The sequence below is a fragment of the Rissa tridactyla genome, chromosome 1 (assembly GCF_028500815.1).
Source record: "Rissa tridactyla isolate bRisTri1 chromosome 1, bRisTri1.patW.cur.20221130, whole genome shotgun sequence".
Lineage (NCBI taxonomy): Eukaryota > Metazoa > Chordata > Aves > Charadriiformes > Laridae > Rissa > Rissa tridactyla.
In genome coordinates this window covers 158071529-158099297 of record NC_071466.1, presented here as the reverse complement: position 1 = coordinate 158099297, position 27769 = coordinate 158071529, and the positions used below count along the sequence as shown (strand labels likewise).

The window sequence follows — 27769 nt, the reverse complement described above, 5'->3', positions numbered from 1 at the left end:
TGATAGAGCTTAGTAAGCAATTTCTTTTCACTCTCCACAACGCTCTGCCAATGCTAACACAGAGATGAGGCAATAAATCAAAAGATTCGCCTCAGAGAAGAGCACACTTGCCTTACATGCTCTTTTTCTAGCCCGCTTTCTATCAATATTCCCATGAGGTTAACTTCCCTGAAGTCAGTGACTTCCCTGCAGGTAGGATATCTCTCAGTTCTGGGTCAATACTGTGTTAATGAATTGTGAAGGTACTATTTTTCAGAATCACTAAGTAATTTTGATGTGGTAAAATCAGTTGAGAAAAGTTTCACTCTTTCAAATAGAAACTTTGTAGAAAAGTTTCCAGTATTGTTAAGGCAGGAACAATAGAAAAAAAAATCCCTTAGTCTGAGCTTTGAGATACCCATCATTAATTTAAAGGTGTCATTAATCTAGTATATTTTTTTGAAAAAGAGTCATTATACACCAGAATTGTATGCAGAAGAAAAGAAGGCAAGACCTAGCAGTAAGAGAAAGCAGAAAAATTTCATTTGGAAAGAGGTAAAAATAATGAATCAAAAGAAAATATAATTTAAGACAGAGGAGCCTTTAAAAGTTGCTAATAAAGTTCTGTATTTGGCAGCTACCTTACCTGAACTAGGACTTTGATTCCTTTGAGGGTGAATCATCTTTGAACCAGGTTTCAAGGACAGTTCTCCTCTCACAAACGCACAGCACATGCAACTGCATCCAATTTTTCTTACCAGCTCTGGGTTGGGGAGTGACTGCACTGTGTACTAGCAATTGCATGTCAGTGGATAGCTACAGAAGTATCAATCTTGCAGTCCTGGTTAGCGCGGACTGTGAAGAGGAGCATCTCTACAGAAATACTCACACCAGATCCCCTAACCACATTTGGTTAACTTCAATCTCAGCAGAGTCCAAAAAAATACGTTTTTAAGAGAAACTTCACCTCAGTGTTCAGATGGGGAAATGTCGATATCGGCCAGCAGGTTCCATTATGGCAGCAGTAACAAATGATAGCAGCCATTCTAAAGAGCAGAAGAGTTGCCAGATGACGGCTCCTTGAAATTATCATGGGGGGGTTGTAAAAAGAAAAATGCCCAACTCGTCAGAGAATTGAACTGATAAATACTAATACCGTACTGGTAATTACCTATACCTACCTTTACTGATAAATACCTCAGAACCTTGAAAATTTGCAATTTTTAGGTGAATTTCCACATGGAGGACAAAAGTGCACTTGTCTGAACAAAGGCAATTTCCTTTTTGCCTCCTCACAGAAGCACAAGGGTTATTCAATAAAACAGCCATACACTTCAGAGAAGAGAGGATTGTGTTTTAATAGGGGCAAACCCATGTGGCTTCTAATCTTATTGTTAGAAATTACTCAATAGTTTTAGCTGCACCTTTCTCTCTCCCATTCCTTCACAAGAAGAAAACAAAAAACCTCAAAAACTTATCAAAGATGCTCAATGCACAAAACCTGAAACTCAGACAGTTAAGGATTGGTGAAGTTATAACAACGTTAAGGCAGAGATTAATATTAGAAAGTGTCAGGCAAGCTGAAGTTTAGGTGGTGTTACCTGCTCCAACAATTAGTGTCAATGGCAATATTATGGTGCCAAATAACCATAATTTATATGTATTATTACCAAACTTTGTGTTCTGCTGCTCAGTTGATGATAGTGTTACAGGATATTTAGTTTGCTTTTGTAGAAGTATTTAATTTTCAAACACTTATATGCACTTTGTGCAATGAAACAGGATGAATTGTTCTTTAGGGATTGGGCTGCCCCTCACTGATTCCAGCTTGAGCTATACCAGATGCCATATAGCCCATCCAGAAGGCCTAACTCTTAATCTTTCTTCTTCTACATCCACTAAATATGACTTTATATAATTGCGCCAAAGCACTGAGACAATAATGAATGAATGGTCCATGAAGAACTTTGGAGAGGTTTCAGCAATTTCTGTAAGGAAATGAGTCAAAAAGAATCTGAAAAAGATACAGAACATGGTGCAATAATGTCTGGTTTCTTCTGAACAAAAAGAAAGAACAAGTGTCCTATCACTGATATTTTATCTTGAGCCAGTATGGTGTCTAATGTGAAAATTTACAATGTGAAATAATAAATTAAGAACGTCTGTTCTATTAGGAAACAAATACAGTACTCAATAATTACTAACAGCTTCAACACTAAAATGTTAACAATATGTTTGAATTTTTAAAGACTGCATTTCTTAGCAATTTCACAGCGTATCACTTTGAAAGACCTTGTAGATACTTGCCAGATGTGATACAGTGGTAGAGGAACACTGCAGCAGGCAGCTTATTTATCCTTAGATCACCCCACTCTCTTTCTCTCAAACCAGAGAAATGATTTCTGAATTTCCTAATGATCTTGCAAGATAAACATCGAAAATTAGTAGAGACAGAAATTACTACCTTAAAAGGAGTATTATATTCTTTAATTCTAGTGCTAAGAACATAAACCTTTCCTAAGTCCTACTTATCAGTACAATGACGTCATCCCGGAGTAGGGGGAAGGATAATCTTCCTTGTTGCTGCATTATTGAAGAATGGCAAGGAGTTCTGATAAATACACTGCTCATCATGCACATAAGTTTAATTACAACCAATACTAAACAGTCTTTTGCGCAGGATGGAATATGTCGTGGATTTTAAACACCGTATATTCTTTTCTATATTTCTAGTATCTTTTCTCCCTACAATACAACAACATGTTCCAAGCGTTTTTCAATGCTCCCTCTCTGCTCTTTGCCTTCACTCCACCAGCTGTCACTCCACTGACATTTCCCAAGCATGAAGCTGACAAAGAGCAGGGTAGGGCTTAAGTGCTTAAGCTGGGGGGATCAGTAGCAATATTTTAAAATATCAATATAACTCAGTGTTTCGGGGACTATTTCTGATATCGTTACTTGAATGGACAGCACTGTGTACTACAGAACCTCTTGCACTGAATACAGTTCAGTTATTTTAGAAACTTAAAAGATTACTAAGCTGCAGCACACAACTATTTTATCTGTAAATTTCCTGGTTTTCTACCATAATACTTCATCTAAACTAGAAACGAAGAAAGCCTAGCCTGATTAATACTAAAAAAATTCTGTATAGACAATTAAGAAAACTATACGTAATGCAGAAAAGAGGCCAAAGGACAGAGTACAGGACACATATTTGAGAAGTGTTTTACTTCCTGATTTGCACATCTTCTCTGCCAACTTGTTTTTCAAATTCCAGAACTGTATTTACAGGTCAAAATTATCTAAAATTCTAGTCTAAAAAACATCAAGAAGAGTTGTCACATGGGGGTACCTTCCTCCAACAAGCTTTCTTCTCACTTTCTAGTTCTTGTCTGTTATTTCAGTCACTGTAATCCACGATCCAAGTACTGACAGGAAAAACTACTGCAGCATGCAGAGCTAGCATAAGCATTTTCTTCAACCGGTAAAAATCCTGGTCCCACTGCTGAAATTAACTCAGATGCTCCAACAGCAGAAAGACAAGCCGACGCGATTTTCAATAGCCTCCAAAAATCTTACCTAGTGACCATAATTTTAGGAAACATTCAAGGTAAGATTTCCAGTTTGCCAGCAGGCTCGATGACAGCATTTACCATTCTCATGTGTATCTATAAACCGAACAGGGAGGGAATCTAAACTTCTCTTTGCTCAGCAATAGTTCCATAGGGTTTCTGCTCTTCCCACATTATGTGGTAAGAAGGAGGGAAAATGGTCACAAGCCTCTCTGATACTGCTCATGAGGCGACAATATCGTGATACGCAGAAGGAACATCGGTGAAGCAAACACACGGCGAGGCTGTTGCGTCCAATAGTGCGGACGTACCCTTACACTGCAGCATGTTTCCACTGCTCTGACTTGTAGGCGCTGCCACGCTGCTAACCAAGTGTGAAGGAGCCCTCTAGTGTAAAAAAGAAACTGAATCTACCGCCCATATTTTGCACACAAGTGAAGCAGCAAAACAATGACAGCAATGCCACTGTCAGTCTCCAGCAACACACACTGTCCAGAAGTTGCAACCATTCTAAAACCTCCTGGATCTCAACACTGAAGGAAAAAAGGTATATATACTTACAGCTGGTCTTAATGGGCGTTACAGATAATGTGATTTTAAGGCTAATGTGTCACTGGCCATAAAACCAGTCTTAATTGAAAAAGGAATCCAAAATCTCGAGAATGATGCAGAAATAAACTGCAGGCCCTGTCAGCTAAATATTTAAATTTTTCACTACACCTTGAGGATAAGAACAATTGATAAAAAGCATTTACAGGACAGAAACCCTTTTGTAGACCCTGTGTACTAGGGTAAATTTTATCTATTATGTGCTGATCACTCAAATCTTTCAGAGGTGTAGCCAGTTTGCTCTATAATATAAATAATACCAGGAAATTCCAGTGCTCAGACCTATTTGCTAGTGATGCAACTTCATTACAACAGCTCGACCTCTTTATCTTGTATGATATAGAAAAAAAACCCTATATATATCACTACAGGGTTTAATTCATGTAATATTCCCATAATATATATACAGTAGAAGACACAAAAAGCCATTGGAGAGGCAGCATATGCCCCTATGGTACCTGTACTATTCTATGAAGACACTGCATAGTAGCTGTTGGCAAAAGACCACAGTTATGCATGTAGAGAGACAGACACATAAAGAGAGAAAATTAGAGATTCAGTCCCACACAGGTCAATAATATGCAGCTATTTGCTGCATCAAAACTTTTGGTTTATGATTAGTATCACTAAGATTAGAGAAAAACAGCTTATGATGATGCTTATGTTGATTGTATTTTATTGTCACTAATTCTAAATGAAATATATGTTAAATTTACCTGGTCTAAAACCAATATTGTTCTGAAGTTGTATAGAGAAAACCATATGCAATAGTTTATTTTTGTGTTTTTAATCTTTAGAGTGATCACAGTTAATTGCATAGCAGTTTTATGATGCTGGATGGAAAGTCAAAACAATTATGAAGTTTAAATTGATAACAACTTATTTAATGCCCTGCTGTCTAACTGCTAGAGGGATAAACAAAGAATACCTAGCATGCTGGAATGAGTTTAGGAAATTCATTAGAAAAGTTATGAAGTGATATTAGAAGAAGACAAGAAGTAATGCATGAGAGGCATAAGCAACTGACAGATGAGGAGAGATTGCAAATAATTAAGCAAAATCACAAGAGATGCAGTTTAGATAATCATTTAGAAGCAAAGAGGAGAAAACTCAGACCCATTTTAGACAAACAGAATTGTAAAAGTGACTTCATTTTACTTCCAGTTAGGATTTTATCCTGGATGCTGACACGAAACTTTTCTGAATCTCACAAACGGAGAAAATGAGTTCTGCAAAACTAGTGTCACCCTGGTTAAGGCCCTTATGCTGGAAATCTTATGTGAACAGCCACTCTCACTAAACTTGCTGAACATGTCACTTCCGGACAGGCTGCACAGCCTCCTTGGGTTATTTTGGCACCTCCTTTTCTGGCTAGCAAAGAGGAGTTCAGAGGAATGCAAAAAGAAAAACAACGGGAAAAAAAAATCCAACTTTCCCAAACCACAGAAAACTTTCATTTGGTATACATTTTGGCCAAAGGTTCAGTGAGAGCAACAGTTATATTTTATCCAAATATCACTCTCAATGGAAAGTACCCTAAAAAGTTTTGGTACAAAAGGACTAAGAGAAAGAAATACTGTGCTGCTGACATCTACATACACACTCAAAGTCTATAAATAGTAAAAGTGCAGGAGGTTGCAAGTATTATCACAAATAGCACTTTTAGGAGGCAGAGTCAGAGGAAATTGTATAGATTATTCCACTTTTTAATGACATTTGAGTGGCTAATGACAAAGTTAATTGGAATATGTTCTTAGAAAAACCCAATTTTTAACTGCACATCTACAATATCTGAAAATGACTTAACCTCCCCTCAACATTTGCCCATTCATCTAGTCGTATCAAATCAGAGAGAAGAAGTAAAGCAGAAGAAATTACAAGGATTTTGGTGTTTTGGTGATTTTTTTTGTGTGGAAGTATTGTTTTCTATCCTATTTGATTCAGTTTATGTATATCAATATCAATTTTAATTGAAGGATTAACTAAAATTAACTACTTAAGGATATTTATTTGAAAATATTTGTGATCTTATTAAGTCAAATTTGGGTACCGACAGAGTATGCCTGAACATAATTTTCCTTTGTACAGCTTGATTCTTAATGTCATATTTGAATACTGGATTATTAATTTCAAATACAGCTAACTAACTTGTAACTACAGAACTAAATATCTAAAGGCTCACAAGAAAAACATTTGAAAAGGCCTTAATACTAATGCCTATGTCCAAGAAATATCTTCAGACAGAACTCAGTATCTGTGCTTTCAAATGATCAAAAGCTTTCTTCAAAGTCCTCCAGGCTTTGAGATTTATTAACATTTAAAGGAATAAAAATTGAATGGTAGGTGTTGAAGGCTCGAGAATTAAAAGTGGCTGTGATTTCTAATAACCAATGCAGGAATAAAAGAGATTCTTTAGAAATGCACTTCATAGGAATTATTTGGTTCTACTTTCTCATTTTCTGTGATGCCATGTAAGCCCTCCACTGGCCAAGTATGCTTAAAACAAGTATTTTTTTCATTTTCCCACAATACTTTTTTTTTTTTTCCCCTATAACCACCGTAGCTCCTGAGCAGGGATCGGCTCAGCCTGGTGAAGTGGATGTCATGATGTGCAAAAATACTGCCCCAGTGTTGAGAAGAATGATTTTGTAAACTGAAGTACATGTAACAGAGTTATCACTTACATAGGATCATAGAATCATAGAATAATTTAGGTTGGAAAAGACCCTTCGGATCACCAAGTCCAACCATCAACCCTACTGTATAAAGTTCTCCCTTACACCATATCCCTTAACACCTCATCTAAATGAGTCTTAAACACATTCAGGGATGGTGACTCCACCACCTCCCTGGGCAGCCTATTCCACTGTCTAACCACTCTTTCTGTGAAGAATTTTTTCCTAATGTCCAGCATAAACCTACTCTGCTGCAGCTTGAACCCATTCCCTCTTGTTCTATCGTTAATTACCTGTGAGAAGAGACCAGCACCAGCCTCTCTACAATGTCCTTTGAAGTAGTTGTAGAGAGTGATGAGGTCTCCCCTCAGCCTCCTCTTCCTCAAACTAAACAGTCCCAGCTCCTTCAATCGCTTCTCATAAGATTTATTCTCCAGGCCCTTCACCAGCTCCGTTGCCCTCCTCTGCACTCGCTCCAGCACCTCGATATCTCTCTCATATTGAGGTGCCCAGAACTGGACACAATACTCAAGGTGTGGCCTCACCAGTGCTGAGTACAGGGGGACTATCACCTCTCTACTTCTGCTGGTCACGCTATTTCTAATACAAGCCAGGATGCCATTGGCCCTCTTGGCCACCTGGGCACACTGCTGGCTCATGTTCAGACGCTTGTCAGTTAGAACCCCCAGGTCCTTTTCTGCCAGGCAGCTCTCCAGCCACACTTCCCCAAGCCTGTAGCGATGCGTGGGGTTGTTGTGGCCCAAGTGCAGGACCCGGCACTTGGCCTTGTTGAAGTTCATACCGTTAGCATTGGCCCATCAGTCCAATCTATCCAAGTCTCTCTGTAGAGCCTCCCTATCCTCATGTAGATCAACACTCCCGCTTAGCTTCGTGTCATCTGCAAGCTTGCTGATGATACACTCTATGTCCTTATCAAGGTCATCAATAAAGATGTTAAACAGAAGTGGTCCCAACACTGAGACCTGAGGGACACCACTTGTGACCGGCTGCCAGCTGGATTTAACTCCATTGACCACCACTCTTTGGGACTGTCCATCCAGCCAGTGCTTGATCTAGCAGATCCAGCAGATCATATGCTCATCCAGGCCATGAGCCACCAGAGTCACCATTAAGCATACACATTAGGACACCAATAAGATAAACGAAAAAGTCTACGCCATTGTAATCATAGCGATTCATCCTACTTCTTTTCTGCTGAACTAGACTCCCCTGCTTAAGTGATTGTGGATGCAGAAAGTTTTGGCTCCAAAGAAATCAGTGAGCAGGTGTAATTTAAAAGCCAGATCAACTTCAACATTGCCACAGCCCTTTTAAAGTTTATAGTATTCCTGTATGACCCACAGAACAAACCTAGAGAAACAAAAGGATAGCAAGAATGCCAAATAAGAGAAGGCATTGAATAACATCTTTAACTGATGTGGAGGTTTCAGTCACTAATCAAGTCTAAACAACTTGGAAAGGAAATAGTAAAAGAAAGGAATAATTCTGGTTACTTAGAAAAACTTCTCTTTAAATGGAAATGAACTTATAAAACCTTTGAACTTCCCTGAAAAGGTCATTGAAACTTAGCAAGTGAAAACTTAAAAAAATTTACTCAGAAACCACATTCCCTTTTAAAAACTATGACTGGGGAGGGCATCGTCAGCCCTGCAAAAGAAGGATAACTTCCTATTTACTTCATAAACCAATTTTACTGCCTATAAGCACTTGCGCTTTTAACGATCCTACAGAAACTGTAGGTTTGGTATTTACGATGTTATACTGGAACCAATTTCTGCCTGCACTATACCAGTGTTCCTTTATAATCCCCCTGCATGTCTTCAGTAATAACAAGGTGAGCTGGGTGGTCAAGGAGAACAAGAGCAGTTTCATTTATTATTCAGCAGTGACTTCTTTTTCTTTATGTTGCTGCCACTAGAACTGATTCTCCTAGCTCCTACTGCAGTATTAAATCACTACAGAATGGAGCTACAACTGGTAGAAAACCAGTGTGAGTGAAAGGCGAATCAGACATTGCAGTATATTTTAGTTAGGTTTAGTTCTAGATTTGTTTCCAGACACAATTCACTGTCCCTTTCTCATCCCAATGACTTCATCCTCATTCCCTAATGACTATGTACTCCACTGGAAAGTTTCACTTCTTCTTTTTAGACAAGTTTAACAGGAGCATCATGACCTCAAAGGAATGTTTCATTTCAAGATTAGATTTTTACATGCCCTACTGACTCAAAAATAAGGTTAAAGGAAGATGGGTATATGGTTTAAGTATTGGCCTGGTGCTTATTTTGATGTAGGTTCAGTTCCTGGCACTGTCACAGCCTTCTCCTGTACAAATAATTGAGATAGATTCCATAAATATTACTCAAAATTAAGTACTGTCTTTCTCTACAAAGAGCTGTTTAAATTTAGGATAAAGTACTGTTTAACATCAGTGAAGATAAAATAATCTGTCTCTTAATCTTTCTGTCTTAATTCCCTTTCTGAATGTAGTGGTTAATTTGTCCTTGCTAATCAGGAATCTTGTAAGTCGATCTTCACAAGTACCCTGATATGCCAAAAGTAGCAGACAACCGAAAATAAGTTTTCTGGAAAATAATTCATATTTAAAATGTTGGCCGTGAGAAAACTACATGCTGGACTTTTATCAAAAGCATGAAGTCATCTTACCATGTTTAAAGTAATTTTTGAAGTAATTAAAGTAATGTCATTCTGACTTGTACAGAAAGGTTCAATAACTGACAGTCTAAACAAGATTCAGACAATACTGCACAGGTACAAAGCTGAATCTTGTTTATTCCCTATGCTCTGTTGCTGCACCATTGTACAAGGTTGGATGCTTCTTGCTGACAAAGCCTTTGGCAATGATACCAGATCTTACTAAACAGAGCTTGTAACTCTAGAGCTTAGAGCACATTCGAGTAAAACCACTGAAGTTAACTGCATTAGACAAATACAAAACTAGTGCAAGTGAGAAGTGAGCCAGGCCCTTGCTGTTGTCTTCTTTCACCCTCCTGCTTTCTTTTCTATTGTCACACTTGTTTCTAATAAGGGAATGAAAATTGTCTGCCTCTATAGTAGATAAGATGACAGTGGTCTGCCCTCAACGGCTTACCCTCCTGTAAGTGCTACTGCTGTATAAATAGAAATAAAAATTGTAATGTGTGTCAATAGGTGCACTCCTGGATAGTGTGAAAGGTATTAGTCAGGACTTACTTAATGCAACAGCCATTCACACCTTCTGCCTCTAACCACATGGTGATTCCAAATGCAGGAACAAGGGTACCATCTTTGTCATTTATTATTTCCTTTCATTTCTCAGAATACAGCTGAGAAAGAGTACCTATAGAGATAAAAATCTTGATTACACAGCGCAAAGCAATGTCCTGCTTGTTACGTGGTCAGTGGCACTAACCACATAGCAGTCATTCTGCTTCGCACTGCAGATCAGTATTCTTTTGTTCTTACCTCCTTCAAGGAATCACACCACAACCCTTCCCTGCAAGTCTTTCTAGATGCGACTGAGATAGTATTTACTCACTGAATTGTAAGGTTGGAAGACAAAGCAAGTGATTGTTCATTATCAGCCTGATGCAAAGCCTACTAAGGCCAACAGAAGTCTTTTCATTGACTTTAATAGGCCTCGGATCAGGTTATCTATAAGTAGCTTCTGGCACCTGATTCATCAGGACATAATCCTGAGTGCGCTAAAATATTTCCCAGGGACTTCAGTGATACTAGGATTTCACCCCGATATGGTTTTTGCATTGTTATTCACTTGGTAATCCAAATAAAAGGCAGTTTTATATTGGCTATGGGATAAGAAGGGTATGAAAGCTCCTGTCATGATTGATCATCCTTCCATCACACACAAGAGTAAGCAGTAATTATTTACTGTGAGAGCATATACAAGAAGAGGAAAGAATATATTCTCATTATGGATGGATGACTGTATTACCACTGTCCCTCTTGATGCACTATAAGGGGCAATATTCAAATGTAACAATGACCTACTGGTTTCTAATTATCTTGTCCTAAACCCCGATAAACCTGGCTATTCTTGCAACAGTGAATTTCTTTCCAGCAAAGCATTTCCCTTGCCAAAGCATATATTTTTTGGCAGCATCTGGCACTTTCCAGCCCTGGAACCTGACGTAGGCTTGTAAATTGTGCTAGGTTGGCAAGGTTTTCGCCCTCTAGAGCACTGAATTGGTGTAAAATAATACATTATATTGTCTCCCACTCTTTCTGCTATTTTTTTTCCTCAAAAGAATTCTAAACTCTGAAATTTCCGTTTTGTATCCCAGTGCAATACTCACAAAACTCTAGGTCTTTCTCTTCACACGTTGCAACTGGCTTAGGAACTACTGTGTGAAGCATAATGGCTCTATCACATGCTTAGTATACTTAATGGCCTCCAAAGCAGCATGCCATAAAAAGGGCAGAGTACGGCGCAGCTATATGTGAGAGGAAATTGTTACAAGTGCTATGCTTTGGAAATAAGTTTAGGGGAAGAGGATATTTTTTTTTTCCAATTAAATACACAATGAAGAATAAAAATGCTTCTGAAAGCGTATTTCTAGAGGAAAATGTTACCTTCTTCAGCTGTGTGGCAGACTAAATAAACACATTGATACAAATTAAAAATTAAGACACCTTTTGGAATAAATCTACATTTGTTGGATAACTGACCTTAAAGAAGTGAAATAGTTGTTTTACCCTCCATTTGAAACCTCAAAGAGTTTTCATTTTTTCGTAAGGTCAAGTTTATAAATCTTAATTATTCAGACAGAACACTCTGTGAAGTCTTGATAGATTTCTCTTATAGATTAGTACTAACTGAGTGCCTATGCTTTCCCAGTCTTACTCGCCTAGAATTTCAGAGCAATGAGCAAACATCTTGCCTTAAACTCAGTAATTAATGCAACCCAGGATTCCACAAAGCAGTAGCTGTAGTGCAATATCTCAATATTAACAAATGCATATGCTTTCATAAAGATTTTACTTGTGCATACTGATAAAGCTTATCCTCTATTCTCATGCATATTAAATTAGACTTCAGAGCTAGAGCATTCACTCATTGAGCATTTATGAATGCTAATATATGCTCATTTTGATGAATACAAACAAAAATCAGTCTAAGCATAATTATTTTTTGGCACTAACAAAACATCGAAGGAAAATGGAAGCTAAATATTAAATATTGTAACTTCAAAATGCATGCAACTTATTTACATGAAAATCAGATTGCCTACTTTGCAACGTTTAAACCTTGAGGTATTTCTGTTAAGGGACTTTACAACAGTTCACAAGATTTGTTGTTTGCCTGTTTGTTTGTTTGTTTGTTTTAACAGTTCATAGAAGTATCAAAATACAGGCATTTCCTGCTGATTGAACATTGACTCATAATTTTCCAAATACAGATCAGAAATTCCAGAGTACCCTCAAGAAGTATTACCAATATAACATTAAACTGTTTGTCTAAGATCACGAGATGAAAAGTGATATCAACAATCTCTTATTTTGCATATGCATGCATTTATAATGCAAAAATAAACAAGAATACTAGCCTGATATACAGAACATAGTTGAAGAGGTATGGAGATACATAATTAAACAGTAGACTGGCTGGTGTGCTTTTTAGGATAATATGTGTCATTGTATTTAACTGTAAAAATGGAAATAAAAGAGGATGGCTTTGTACTCCACCAGTGACATACATTTTGCGATTTAGGACAAATCACTTTCAATGGAATTCATTTTCTTTGACTTCGGTTACCTAGAAGTTGTGCGTATACTCAAAGACTAGATCAAGTATCTTCTTCTGTAGTCGATGAAAGAACATGGGCTCTTTCAGAGGACAATTCATTTCATTCGAACATTCAAAACAGGAATAAGTCACTCTCCAGACACACCTGCTTGTTGACTTGACCATCTTAAACTAGATCCTTAATTTTCAGGTAGTAAAGCTGAGTAAGGTGAATCTCAAACTCAGCATCCCTGGTCTTCCGTGCCACTGTAAGGCAGACAGTACATGCGACTCAAAAATACTCCAACCACCAGCTCCCAGTCTGGATCTAGCATACAGGATGTGCTTGTTCGGTTACTACATTGTAATACAGCACACCACCGACTCTCAACCTGGTTGTTCAGGCCACAGAAAATTTCTGTCTGAACTACTGCGTCATAGTACGCTTACATACATGCAGACACTGTAAGCCACAAACTGGTAACAGTGGTAAATGAGCAAAAAAGTTTGTCACCGCACTTCTTTGGAGGATCCCTCACAGAGGTACCCCAAAATTGCTATCAATGCTTAAAAATTGTACAAATTATATTACCCTGATGTTTTGATAGAAACGTTTTGAGTTTCTCAGTACAAGATTATAGTACACTAATAGGTCAATAGACTTTCACATTACTCCAAAAGGTGCACTTACAGCTGAAGATTCACTCTAATTGTAGGTTAGGAATAAGTTCACTGTTTTTCAGATTTATAATGTTTTCCTGAATTACAGTCTAAATGTCATTCTTGGGTTCTATTGCTGGCCCAAAAAAGATGCTATGTACAGCAAATATAAAGAGTCACATAAGAGCTCCAGGACACATTACCCCAGTTTTTCCTAGAGTCCTCTGAAGACTAGATTAGCTTTGTGTTTATTTGTGGATTAACAGCTAATTAATCATTTAATTTCCTAAAATGAATGCTACACCATCATTCTCCACAGAATGCCTAGACAGTTTGACAATTGAAACTTCTACAGTCCACCTTCACCAGTGCTTCTCACATTGAAACCATCAGTAGAGCAGAACCAATAGCAGCACCAGTGAGATATTTTGGAAGGAAAGGGGCGAACGAAGAAATCAAGAGTAAACAAGCCCTACTGAATTACTACACTGACTTTGCATTATTTAAAGGGAAGTACTGTTAGTACCGAAGCCAGCTGTTTAACTCTTGGAATTCTGTACCTTGGCCTGCTTTCAGGGGACTTCAGAACAGTGTGACTAGACTTTCTATCTGCTTGTAGCACATGGAAAGAAACATTCACATATTTGGTACAGTCGATTAAATGAGAGCCAAAACTTGTATTAAGTAAACTTTGACCTACATGATATGAAACCTCTTTCGAGCTAGCAACTGACAAAAAAGGAAAGAAACCTCCAAGGAAACCAGTGTACATCAGCAAAAATGAATGCCTAGGACTGTTATATGTCCACAGGCAGCACTTTGAAGGTTAAGTAAATATAAGGAACTTTTTGATAACAGCTGGAAGGCAGCACTCCAATTGTGTCAGAAAGATGAGAAAGAACTATATGGGTGCCCAGTATACTGACACACCAGGATCAGTCAGTATTTTAAAGCAATAGCATAAAAAAAAATAAGGAACAGAAAACTGGTATTAAATGTGCAGAATCACCAGACATGTACTTACTAATATGGATTTTGGTCTAGAAATTAAAATTTAAGTGCTTAGTTATGTCAGTTCCTACGTAGGAGAGCACTCAGGCATGTGCATACTGTTGAATATGTGCTTTAGTCCAACAGACCGTGTGGGAGCTTGAACATTTGCCTAGATCTAAGTGCATAGGTTGGTAACTTGATGAACTGGGACCATCTGATCCTGCAGTCCCTCCAGAAGAAGATGAGCCAAATACTGATAAAATCTGTAGAAGTGGTAGTGTCTCCTTGTAATTCTTTATCTCATCTTTGTCTGTGATAGCATCTTTTGTATACTGCAGCACTCGGGAGGTCAGCAGCAATTTAAAATGTATTGGTTTAAAATTAATTTAGACATCAGATACTTCTCAAAAGCAGAGTCCACAATCATGATTACTGAAAAAGAATCATTTTCCCTATTTTTTTCTATTTATCTGCTCTGTCTTTTGTACAGCACTTCAGGTAATACCACTTTCTATTTCATATGAATTTTAAGTATACTTGATTGCTTAGGTCTTTCAAAAAACGTTGGGAAAAATCTTTGAAGGAAAAAATCTTTGAAGGAAAAAATCTTTGAAAGAAAAAATATAAAACTATTTGACTTCACAGCACTAATGTTATCTTTTTATGAAGGATGAGCATTTAGTATGCCATGTAATACACGAGTATTTATAAGTCAGTCAAGTTCCATTGCTGACCACATCACTGATGTGTTAGTGATTCCATTCCAAACTTGTTACATGTACATACAGGTTTTTTAAAGAGCTATAAGATATCATAGCCTCCTTCATAAAGTTATTATTCTGATAGAAAGAAAAACAACTCATATATGTCCTTGGTCTGGCTACAATAAAAATAATTTTGAAGTACACTGAGATTTTCAGCTGAATTCCAGGATTCAGGATTTGTATTAATTATTTATGCATATGAGAGTGCAGGAGAAATGTTCCTACTGATAACTAAATGAAGCAGGCAATGCTTCAAGATATTTTATCAACTTCATAAATGGTTAAATCTATAAATGGTTGAATACAAAGGGTAAAATAACTTCCATGTAATCACACAACAAGATAGTGGCTCCATGAGAATAAAGCTCAGAATTGGCAACTTCCAACTGCCAAAAAAAAAACATGTGAGTTCCTGCTCGACTTATAGCGAAGACATCATACACAAATACATAAGTGATGTTATTAAAAGTTAGAGTACATGGCTCTAGTTCCTCTACTTTATGTACCACCAAAGAAAAATCAAACATATTCCTGTTGAAATGACTCTATTTACCAAAAAGTCAAAAATTTCGTACAAGAAATGATACTGATAAACTGGTAGAATGATATATAATCCATTGCATGTCACTGTTTTTTCTGATGTCTTGAGTAAAAAATAATTAAGGAAAGAAGAAAGCATCAGATCATATAATTGAGCTAAATTTAAAACGGCAAAATACAAGCAATACTGTATAAGTACAGGCTCAACACAGACAAATTGGAAAGAACTATTGATTGTTAAGAGAGATGAAAGATTATTCAAAAAAAATCACCCCTACCAACCATTTCATCTTTGGCTTTAATCATGACAAATCTAAATGTTAAACATATTAAACAACAAAATTTTGAGATCTTCCAAACTTTATAATTCGTTTGACTGTTTCCTTCACATATCAAAAGATGCCACTATCAGTCCTTAGTCCTCCTTAGAAGACCATTCGGACCAAAACATACCACTAAAAAAAAATGCCCCAATAAGTGCTCTACAGAGTAGATAATTGGCTTCAGTAAAGAACAAGGACACTTATTTTTCTAACAGATTTTACACAATAAAGACATTTATAGCCTTGCTACTCATGGCACGAAGATTTCTTCTATCAAATTCTGTTGTTAACTCATGGAAGTTCCTGGCCAACACATTTCATACTATTGGTTCTAAATTTTGTCACCTGGAGGTAATATTATCTACCTAGCATGAATGTCATGAGGAGCTAAAATCTGTAAGATTCTTAGAAGTGCAAAATATTGAAACAGTCTCTTCTCCCAAGTAGCAAGCGAAAGGACAAGAGGAAACGGCCTCAAGTTGTGCCAGAGGAGGTTTAGACTGGATATTAGGAAAAATTTCTTCACTGAAAGGTTGTCAAGCAGTGGAACACGCTGCCCAGGGAAGTGGTTGAGTCACCATCCCTGGAGGTATTTCAAAGACCTGTAGATGTGGTGCTTAGGGACATGGTTTAGTGGTGGACTCGGCAGTGCCAGGTTAATGGTCGGACTTGATGATCTTAAAGGTCTTTTCCAACCTAAACAATTCTACAATTCAATTGCTACTAATCCTGAAATCTTCTATTGGATTGATAGCGTATTTTTTTTAATAGGTAACTAGGTAGAAAAGTCACAATAAGCCAGATGAAACTAACCAATGAACTGTCCATCCTTATTTTATCCTTAGCAGTAGCCAGGGAAACAACCAAACCTCTATGCCTGCGAGCTGCTATGAAACACTATTTAAAGGAAATTTTTTGAACAGAAGCTTTTAGAGTGTGTTTGCTTATGAAAAATTGGCAGACTGAGAAAAGTAAGTTAACTAATCAACCATTTGTACTTACAGCTCAGTTGTATCTATCAGGAAGAGTTACACCTGCATGTCCAGGAACAGAATTTGCCCTTCCAGGTTTTAAATGGGAGCAAGACAAAATGTGGAAGAGCTCTGGGTATCCCTTACAGTAATGACACTCCACATTTTATCATGACTGCTAAATTTTACAAGTATTAGGCTAAGATAACCTGATTAACAGACTTCAAAAAATCTCCAGGGAATAGCTTATATTTTATATTATAACTCAGTGAGTGAAAATAGCCTAGAAAAAAAAAAAAACCACACCAAAACTCTGTGTCTTAATATTTATCATACTTTTCAGTGATACACAGAAAACAACACACACACACAAAGGCAAATTAAAATATTACTGTAATCTACTCCTGGCTTGCCTTTCTGTTCAGTCTTATGAAATAAATAATTTAGCAGGCAATGTACACTATAGAGGCCCTCAGTGGATTGCAATATACTAAGTAAGCATGTTTTTCTTTTTGTTTAATTTATAGTCCCTGGAAGAAAAGACATTTAAAAACCTATTGTCTGGGTTTAAAAAGCTCATAGGGATAGTTATTTCTTAGCTGACTGTACTGCTGGCTAAAATGTTAGACATACTTTACCACTAGAGGTCTTTTCATTTATGGATGTACTAAGGCCTCAAGGGTTCTTCATGAGCGGACATATGTTTTAATCACAGACAATTCCAAAATGCAATGTTGTCTTCAAACTGACAACTGCAGGACAAGTACATGGATATTAACTTAGAATTTGCTGTATAAGCATCGGAGACAATAATTTCCCAAAGAGAAACGGAATTTTCATATTTTTTGCTACCCTTATCCTTTATCTAGCTTGAGTAATTTCTTAAAACGTAAACTTCTGCCAAACTCTGTGAATAACAGATTTTTTGGTCTCAGTGATAAAACTGAAGGGGAAAAAAAAGGCAAGAAAAAAAATTGGTAGAGCTGACTGAACTGAGTTACTTCATTTTTTGGATCTTGGTGCAATTTTCTTTCCTTTTTTCCATATTTTTGGATTCTTAACCACTGTGGATCACTTTGTAAATGGAAACATTTAATGCTGAAACTGTCAGAACAAAACATTTAACCTTTTCAGAATTTTACTGTCTGAAACCAAATTCTACCAGAATTTTAAAATAGATGTAGTAAGTAAGAAACTACAGTGTTTTTTTGTGAATTCATTGTTCCTTCATTTCTAGTTAGTCATAACATGGCAACTGCACATCCAACTGGGCTGCATACAAACAAGCCCAGGAAATAACAGGTCTGTAATCTTTGCATAGTATAGCAGAGAAATCAGCAGTTCGTAAAGAAATCATAAATCACTGAGGGGAAGAAAAAAAAAAAAAAAAAAAAAGAAAAAGAGAGAAGAGCGTAAGAGTTCTATGAATAAAAATGTCACCCTTTATTGCAGCTGCGTGAAAAATGCAACACATTTGCCAATCGAGTACTTTCTACAGACGCCCAGTACAAACAAAAAACACAGGGAAGACCAGTCAGTCCCGATGTCAGTCCCAATTCCCACCTTGTGCAAAGCTATAGAATGTAAAACCTTCTCCTTTTAACTCTCCCATCACCCATCTTCGTATTTTTGCTGTATTTCTTGGTTATTTTGTTACTTTATTTCCTGCTTCCCACTAGTTTTTGAGCTCGCAGATCTTACAGCCTGCGCAGTGGTATACAGTATTTATCTCCCCTTTGAAACACACTGACTTCACATAGTGGCTCAGTGTAGCCTTTTTCATTAGAAAACACTTGCCTACAACACAGGCATGATCTGTGATCTTTAAACACCAGCTACCTCAGTCAGCTCAACCAGTTTTCATCCAAAAACTAAAGGGCAAATTTCCTTTGCAAGGCTTCCAAATGCCAAATTGTAACTGCCTCCCTCTCCATTTTCAATGCCAAGACAGTTCAAGAAAATCTTCTAATAATACTTTTCTAAGAAGATATAATTTTGCTCAAAAGCTTAAATAGCAACCACCCATAGACAGAGATCAAAGCTGGCCATTTCCAGGAACATCTTTCGAAGCTGTATGGAGAACAGGGTCAGAATAGATACACACAAGCAGCCTCTACAACTGTCATTGGTTGTCATTCGGTTAAAATAATGCAACTTACTATGATTACTGCTGAGATCTTTGCATTTTCTTTCTAACATAAAAACTTTCCATTTGTGTTTTGAATAGGTAAGCCTACAGGGTATGGATCCAGCAGTAGACGCTTACACCACAAGGGAATAGTGGATGAATGCTGCTTCCAGAGTTGTGACCTGAGGAGGCTGGAGATGTATTGTGCTCCAATAAAGCCACCTAAATCTGCACGCTCTGTACGTGCTCAGCGCCACACTGATATGCCAAAAGCACAAAAGGTAGGCCAGGTTGACAAAAAAAAAAAAAGCCCTACCCTGTTTTAGGGAAGGAAAATTCTGTCAAGGCTGGTAACATCGCAAACAACTGATGTGTTCTGCCTGCTAAGGACACTGAGATTTAGTGGGGTTTTGGAAATAGTGTCCATCATAGGAAATGGTGTATTTTATCTCATGTCCTAGAACACTGAATAAAATATGGAATCGCTAAGATAGTAGTTGTGAGGCTTTATCCTGCTACTGGGTAGTAAATGAAAAGTACTCACATCATCCAACCATAAATGGCACCTAAGACTTCTTTCAAAAGAGAAACCAAACACTGAATGTCTAACAACTGATCTATCCAGAAAGTCCTCACCCATCCTTCCTTGTCAGGAAGATGTAGAGAGAATGATAAGAGGGAAAACACAGCTCTACTGCTATTCATTTTACATGTAAATGAACAAATGATTTTTTTCTTTCCTCATTATTTTCGTGTTGATTTTTTTTTATTTATTTATCAGAAATAAATTAACTGGATAGTCATTGCAATCATGACATACTTCATTTTAACTATTTGACATTTAACATGTATATTCTCCATGAACTTTAAATATTCATTGGTACTATTTGTATAGTTATAGAGTTCAGAGTATCCAGATTTTTGTTGCTGTCATACTAGATATACTGTGCATATATGTAGTTAAATCTCATCTCACCTCAACAGAGCCTATAGTTCAAAAAACCCATCTTAGACTAGGCTACCATTAAGCTCATGTCCAACTGTCTCTCCTGTTTGAGTTGTGAACATCTGTTTTACATGCTATCTGTCATCTGCTGTAAGCCTCTAGTGATATATTTTATTGCTGTTGACCCTGCCTGTCCTACACATACATTGGCCCCACTCCTACAGTTATCTGAAAATTTTTTCTTATAAGAAATGGAACTGCATGAAATCCAAAGATTACATAGGAAGTTAGGAAATCAGCACTATATACTAATTTCCTTAATATCATCTTCATGAAAAGAACAATTGTAATTGTTCCAGCATCAGTTTCTTTTCCATAAGTCAATCCATAGAATGGAATCCTTTCACCTCTTCCTGAAGAGTTTTCAACCTTTTAAACTTATGGCTGTATGTTTCTTCCTGGGAAGTATCACCTTAGCCATGAACATCTCAGAAGGCACACATGACAACAAGAGAAGTCTTCTTCAGGTAGAACTCAACTATAGACAAGAAAACCCTCTGGCTTGTTTCTGTCTGGGCACACATATATTTAAGACTTGCGGGAAAAGAAGAAAAAAGGCTTGGCCAGTAATCTGTGTGCTCCTTCCCGTACTTGTTGCTAAGGTGATGGGTAAAACATTCTGTAACTTCAAGTAAAAGGAGACAAGATACCTGCCAGCTCTCCACACCACTTTCCTTGGAGGGCCAAGGAATTATGTCATTCTGTAGGCAGCTGTCCTCTTCCCAGCTCGAAAGATAGTCGGGAAAACCCTTTTCTTACAAACAGGAAGGAACAGAAGAAGGGCCTTGCATCTTTCATCAGCAGCAGGGGAGGTGGTGTTCAAGAGGGGATGCTGGAAGAAGAAAAAAATTAGGGAGTATGCAGTAATTGAGAGAACCTAGATGCATAAGAATTCATCCAGAAAATTAAAAGGAGGAAAAAATCAAGAGGTGAAAAGGACAGTAAAAAGTCAATGAGGAATGAGGAGCAGAGTTAAAAAAAGGGGGAGGAAATCAGATCAAAGAGGCTGAGAAAACGCGAAATATTGAAGAACTGAATGATGCATGGTGCATCACACAGAAAAGACAGAATTTTTAGAAAAATAGAGAAAATAAAATTAGAGAAAAATTAACATTAAACGAAACGCCACCTTTAAAGAAAACACATGGGGAAAGGAGGAGAGGTGAACAGAAGCAGAAAAATTATAAATGCTTCTTGATGGGAACTTGGCAATAAAACAACAGAAATCTGATGGGAAAAACAAACTGAAGTTTTCATTAATATCTGTGGACGGAGAAAACTAGATTGAGGAAACAAAAATACAGCAGGGATAGGAGAAACTATTATTCAGATTTATGATCGATAAAAGGAAAATACAGGGAAGAGAAAAGGAGGGAAAAAGAATTCATTAAGAAAAACTGTGTCAAAAAGCTCTGGTACATATTCTCATATAATTATTTTTTTCTTTCTTTTTTTCTTTTTTCAGGCAGCTGTACATGCCTCTATTAAGAAAGATGATGCTATGCTCATACTTTCTTCTTTGGATAGGAATGCAATATGAATGCATTTAGCAAATTCATAGTGTTGCTATGTCACTGATTTTAATTAAAAAATTAGTATACTAAAGTCATATTATTTTTCAGTTCAGCAATGTTTTTCTGCTTCAGAATATTTTTCTCTCTTAATATTATATCTTATATAGGAGATACCTATCCTATAAAGTGAATATATATATGTAAGATAACATATATGACCTCTTTCATATTTTCTGATTTAGATATAAGATTTAAGGAAGGATTAAATGGAATATGTAAGATGTACAGTTACTCTCAGATTTCATACACAATCAGTTTCTTAAGCTTTTCATTCTTCTAATGCAGTTTTTATTTGGCATGTCCTCATAACCTTTTTAATAGACAAATCCAGGATCTGGGTTTTGGTTTAAGTGCTTTTGTAAGTGGTCTACTTTCCCAATTGCTTGAGGAAATCATTCTTCCAATGCGCAATGTGGTAGAATAACTTACTTCAGTGGAGCAGGAACGTTCTTCTGATTATAGGTTATGTGAATGCCGATCTTCAGTCACTACATTACAAACAAGTGTTGCTACACTACTTGCACAAATCTGAATGATGAGGGCCAGGCAATGAATGATTAATGTGGGCTGGGAACCCCAAAATGCCTATTTGCTGCTATAAGGCCAACATCAAGAACTAGTTTTAATCCAATTACAGAGACTGTATGTGTAGAGTTTTGTTTGTTGCTAATGAACAAAATATTTGTTTCTCTATAGGACCATTATTTGTCCTGTTCTAAGACCTTAACCCACAAATAAACATGAAAGTATATTGAAAAGTAAAAAATAAACACTTTTTTATGATATACTTAAGGGTATTATATACATAACATACTTTATAGATTCACAAAAAAAAATGAAGAAAGAAGGCAGTTAGAAGCATTGAGGAGCGATCGAAGGAGCTGGGACTGTTTAGTTTGAGGAAGAGGAGGCTGAGGGGAGACCTCATCACTCTCTACAACTACTTCAAAGGACATTGTAGAGAGGCTGGTGCTGGTCTCTTCTCACAGGTAATTAACGATAGAACAAGAGGGAATGGGTTCAAGCTGCAGCAGGGTAGGTTTAGGCTGGACATTGGGAAAAAATTCTTCACGGAAAGAGTGGTTAGACAGTGGAATAGGCTGCCCAGGGAGGTGGTGGAGTCACCATCCCTGAATGTGTTTAAGACTCGTTTAGATGTGGTGTTAAGGGATATGGTGTAAGGGAGAACTTTGTAGAGTGGAGATGATGGTTGGGCTCGATGATCCCAAGGGTCTTTTCCAACCTAAATGATTCCATGATTCTATGATTTTGTTACTGCCACAGCTGCTGTATACAATGGAGAACATACCGAGCCTTATCTCTGTCCTAATTTAGATGCCCAGCTTCCACAACCTCTTTTGCACTCATCCCGTGACAAAATTACCTTAAACTATAGGAGCCAGGGAATGCAACAAACACACATAATAGCTTGCAGAGAGGAATCTATTATTGTGCATCAGAGTACAATGTGATAGCTACAGGCTAACCACCCTAAAGTCTTCATGAACAGATGGGATAACTCAGGTTATCTTTCCGGCTGGGTTTCAGCACTATGGGCCTTGAGTAAATTGTGAACTACAGTAATATGTAGTTTCTGTTAGTGCCCAGCAGTTGAACATCCTTCTCAGTCACCTATCTAAAGGATATCAAACTCTCACCAGAACACATGTCCTCTACTTAAAACGAAGTATCACCCCAATACTTTCTATTTTTTAAGCCAAAGCCTACAGAGGTCACTTAACTATCTGAGTCAGCAACTCTGTCTGGGATGAAAAAAATGTTTGTAGTTTGAGAGGCTTCTGGAGCATTCAAATCACTTTCTCCAGTGTGAAACAATAAATATGTCCAAGCTGGGTTACAGGAAATATAGAGTGAAGTGGAAAGTCTGTTTTTAAAGCTCAAATCTGTCAGAAGAAAAGCTGTCTTCTTGGTGACAATTGTTGGTCAATGAGAAAATGCTTTAGTTTCATACAAATTTTTTTCAATAGCCTTCACACATTGTTGTAACAATCATATCTGAAGTAGATTTTATATAAAACCAACATACCTGGCTGAGATTTAGTAAGCCATTCACTTTATATCTTTTGTTTCTGTTCCTCTGAATTTGATCTGCAAAGGTAGATTGTTCCTTTAAAATAGAATAGAATCTATCCATATAATCTACATTCAGCCAATCTGTGTTCTAGAATATATTGCCCTGATCATTCAGATCCCTCAGCAGAAGAGCAGCTGACCAGAAATATAGAAATGAGACAAAATATGCAAGAATTACAGGTAATGCAATTAGTTTTCTCTAATAGACTTCCTAAGGAAAGCTGGGTGATTAAATTTGATTTTCAGTCTAGTATTCAGATTGAAGAAATAAAAAAAATAAAATTCAGGACAACTGTTCTGGACTATTTAGATAAAGGAATAGAATACTTTTAGTTCCTGTTGCAACACGAGACCAAGGGTGATAAAGATCGGTTTTCTTTTTTCAGTTTATTTAGTTTACCTTGATGTATATACCTTGCTAGTATTAATATTTATGTTATTAATGCTAATTAGTTCTCCATATCTCTACCGTGCTGAATGAAAAAAATGATGTTTTGAAAAGAGAAAGTCAGAAGTTTCATATTGGAACTGCTGCAATTGAATATTTTGGTATTTCCAAAGAAAAAACATTTTAATCTCAAGAAATCAAAATGCAGCTTTTTGATTTCTTACAGCTCTATCTTTTTTGTGGTGAAACTGATCTTCATTAAGCTATTTTCAATCTCCACAAATTTCAGGGAATTTAATATTACTCAAAGTCCCCTTACTTTGCTTCTAAGCATTTTAATTAAGCTACTGAAATCTAGTACTTCACCATTTTGCATTAATTATAATTCTGTTCAAAACAGGATGCCAGTTAAAAAAACAGTTAAAATACTGTAAAAATTAAATTTGATTAAAACACTTGTACATTTAAAGAAATACGTAATTTTTTGCAAGATCACAATCCAGCAAATATTCCTATCAGTCTTGCAGCAATTTTCTTTTGTAATAAATTTCATTTGAAAATTTATGAGAATGAATAATATTTATTTTAAGAATACGGAAAACCTAAACATTTGATCAAATAATCCAACCAACCTGCAGGATACGTTGTTCACTCATTTACTGATCCCTCACCAGTTATGCTCATCCAAAGCCTGTTTTCTTTACTTGCTTGCTATTTGAATACTCTGTTGAAAGCCTTCAGTAGAATTTTAACTGTTAAAAAATGAGAAATACTTAGGTATTCATCTTGCCAGAACTGATAAAAAATAGGAAGTGATCAACTGCATAATACAAATCCATTATAAATTCTATCCCAATTGCAGTTAGTTATAAGCAGAGATTATTAAGAATCATGTGTCACCATTTCTAAACCCAAGAAAGATGTCCCCGAATTTTTAACAAAGAGAACAGGTGTGAAACCAAAGCACATTACAAATCAAGATTTTTTCTGTTAACCTAAAACTATGAGAATAATTGTTGACATTCCCTTCAGTTTAAAATCTCATTTAATGAGCAAATACATCAGCTAGTAACGTAGGAGTAAAGAACAGGGAGAAACTTTTGTATTTGTGCTGGAAAGCAAACTAATGGTTTCACGTATTTTAACACTAATTTTATGTTTAGGCTTTTAAACTGTGAAACGGGAGCAAGAAGGGGAATTAAATTTCTGTCTTCAGTGTACATGCGCCCATCTAGATCTTCTTTCATTCGTTTCTTTCTCTTCTGAGAAATACTAATAAAAGTTTAGTCTATTGACCCTTAAGTGAATTAAGTTTTAACAGCGATTTGGAAAACTAGCGAATAGAACTTAGAAAAACAACTGTTCTCTGTTCAAGCAAAGGAAATTGAGCTATTTCCACAACAATTGTGTACCTGAGGGAAGACTGTGACCTTTTTGAATGAAGCAGTATCACAGTGGCACAAAGTTCTTATAAATTTAAGGCTACAAGGTACCTTGAAAAATATTACACGAATGTGAAGACTGGCAAGGCTAATTTTAAACTCCAGTAAATAAAGAAGGAAAGCAAAAAAACACAGTGCCGTGCCATGCCATGCCCCCTGAGCAAAAGGATGAAAGAAGTGTACATCTTGATATAATTTTGCTCTTCCTCAGATTTTTAGTGCGTATTCTTCTTTAGGCCTCATATGTGGAAAATACACATAAATACATGTACCAACAAAGTATCAATAGGAAGCGGATTGTCTCAAAAATACATTTCAGATTTTATCTATTCTTCAAAACTTAAACAAATAGTAAGTGGGACTAAGAGAGAGGGAAAAATGTTAATATTTTTAGTGTAAGAAAATGACATTAAGAAAACAGAAAAAGTACTGCATTATTTCTCATTAATCTTTCTAAGATTGGCAGATTCTTTTCTATTTGGCTCAGTATCAACTCACAGATACATTTACAGGCCAAAATATGCACAATGGCACTAATCCTAATTTCTATTACAGCCATGCCACATTAGCAAGCCAATGAGGCAACGTTTAGGTGTAACAGATAGAAGAATTTGGCCTCCTCAGAAAATTATTTTCTCCCATTGCTTACTTTCCAGCCTTGTTATTATGTTACTAATCACACTGCCCACAGAACTAAAAAGCTTTCAAAGAGACCCCAGGGGGTTCGTAGCTAAGATATCATGCCTGTTACTACAAACATTAGACTTTCCACTTATTACCAATAAAGCAAGAGATCTTTTAATGCCAATATGAGGTTTGAATGTCCATCCTAATAGAAGAACACTGTTACATGCTTCCCAGTACCCTCCCATCTTCGTTAAATGACCTCTGCTATCACTGAGGTAGTTGTAATCCTTATGTTAAGGCTGCCCCATCTCCAAAGACCCAAGGTGACAGGTCAGCAGTCTGCGCTTCTCTGTTCACAAACTGACTTATGCAAAGTTGACATTTTGCATCTCATCTTAAAATACTTGTCTTTGTCTGGGTCTGAATATCAGCTCAGAGGATCTGATAAGGAAACATTCATCACAGATAGATAACAATTTTATTTCTAATTACCTTTTTGCTGAAGACTTGAGAAATCAGGCAAGCTTTTCTATACCAGTGCAAATGCAGATCTGAGAACCTGATTCAGGCATTCACACTTTTTTTTTCCCAATGGCCTCAACATTGCATACTTGAAAAAATGTGCTATATGGGTCAAAGCATTTTTCTGGCGTGCATGTTACAGCTGACACCACCAGTGCCACTTCTTTACAGGTATTCATCAAAATGCTGATTCTAGAGGAGAAAATGTTCTAAAAGTAACCTGCCATCTTCCCTTAATTTCAAAGGTAGCCTGTGAATTATGAAAGCTCTTTTTCCACCTACATGACAGTATTCAAATCTATAACTGAAACCCTGCTGCATCTTAGTATTTGCTTTATTTAGATGATAAAGCCATTTTAAACTCGGACAACAGTAGTGGAGAGAATTTGTATTTTCATTTGGGAAACATACAGTTAATTTTCAATCTAAGTGTACTTTGAAAGCCACTGCAATGCAAAATGGCTGTTGTTTCCATAATAAGGCTCTCACTGTCCATTTTTCAGATCACCAGTGTGCAGCCTTTAATAATGTATGACTTTCTGCAAATAAAATGTAGCATATAACTTTTCCTATATGCTGGTAAATTCCCTTCAAAGATGAGCACCTAGGGGCAGCATTAACAAGGATAGTTTGCTTTGTTGCCATGAGGAAAAAAACAGGGCAGATGAGTCAAGGAATTCCTGTTTTCTTAGTTCACTGTTAACAGTATAAGCATTTGTAGCGTAAGGCAGGATCCTTAACAGTGGCAGACTCCTGTGAAGTGCCGCAATGATTTTAGTGAAAATCAGTAAAAATTGAAGGGTTCATCCAGAATGAGCACTTCAGGGCGAAATTTTTATTTAGGGAAAACTAAAGGCAGAAAAGGTAGTGTTGGAAAAGCTGGATGAGAAACAGGCAACAAAACAGCAAAAATTATTTTAATTAAAGATAAGCAGAATTCTGTTGGCATTTCCATGCGAAGGAAGCTATTCTATAGCAGTATTAGCAAAATTCAGTGAAGTCAAGCCAGTATCCTACTGAGCTGGTCACAGGAACAGTGACTAGATGATTAACCTCTTCTTCATCATTTAATATTGCATTTCAACTAAGAACATCTAGAATGGCAGATTCTTAACAAAGATATTTCTTCATT

The 27769-nt window shown here is 36.8% G+C and overlaps 1 protein-coding gene across 2 annotated transcripts in view; it reads left to right on the top strand.

Moving 5' to 3' along the window:
* IGF1 (insulin like growth factor 1) overlaps positions 1–27769 on the top strand; it is a 93651-nt gene that overhangs the window by 23016 nt on the left and 42866 nt on the right. For both annotated transcript variants that reach the window (XM_054212366.1, XM_054212376.1), the window contains exon 3: positions 19084–19265. In XM_054212366.1, coding sequence (XP_054068341.1) covers positions 19084–19265 — 182 coding nt within the window. The remainder of the gene's footprint in view (positions 1–19083; positions 19266–27769) is intronic.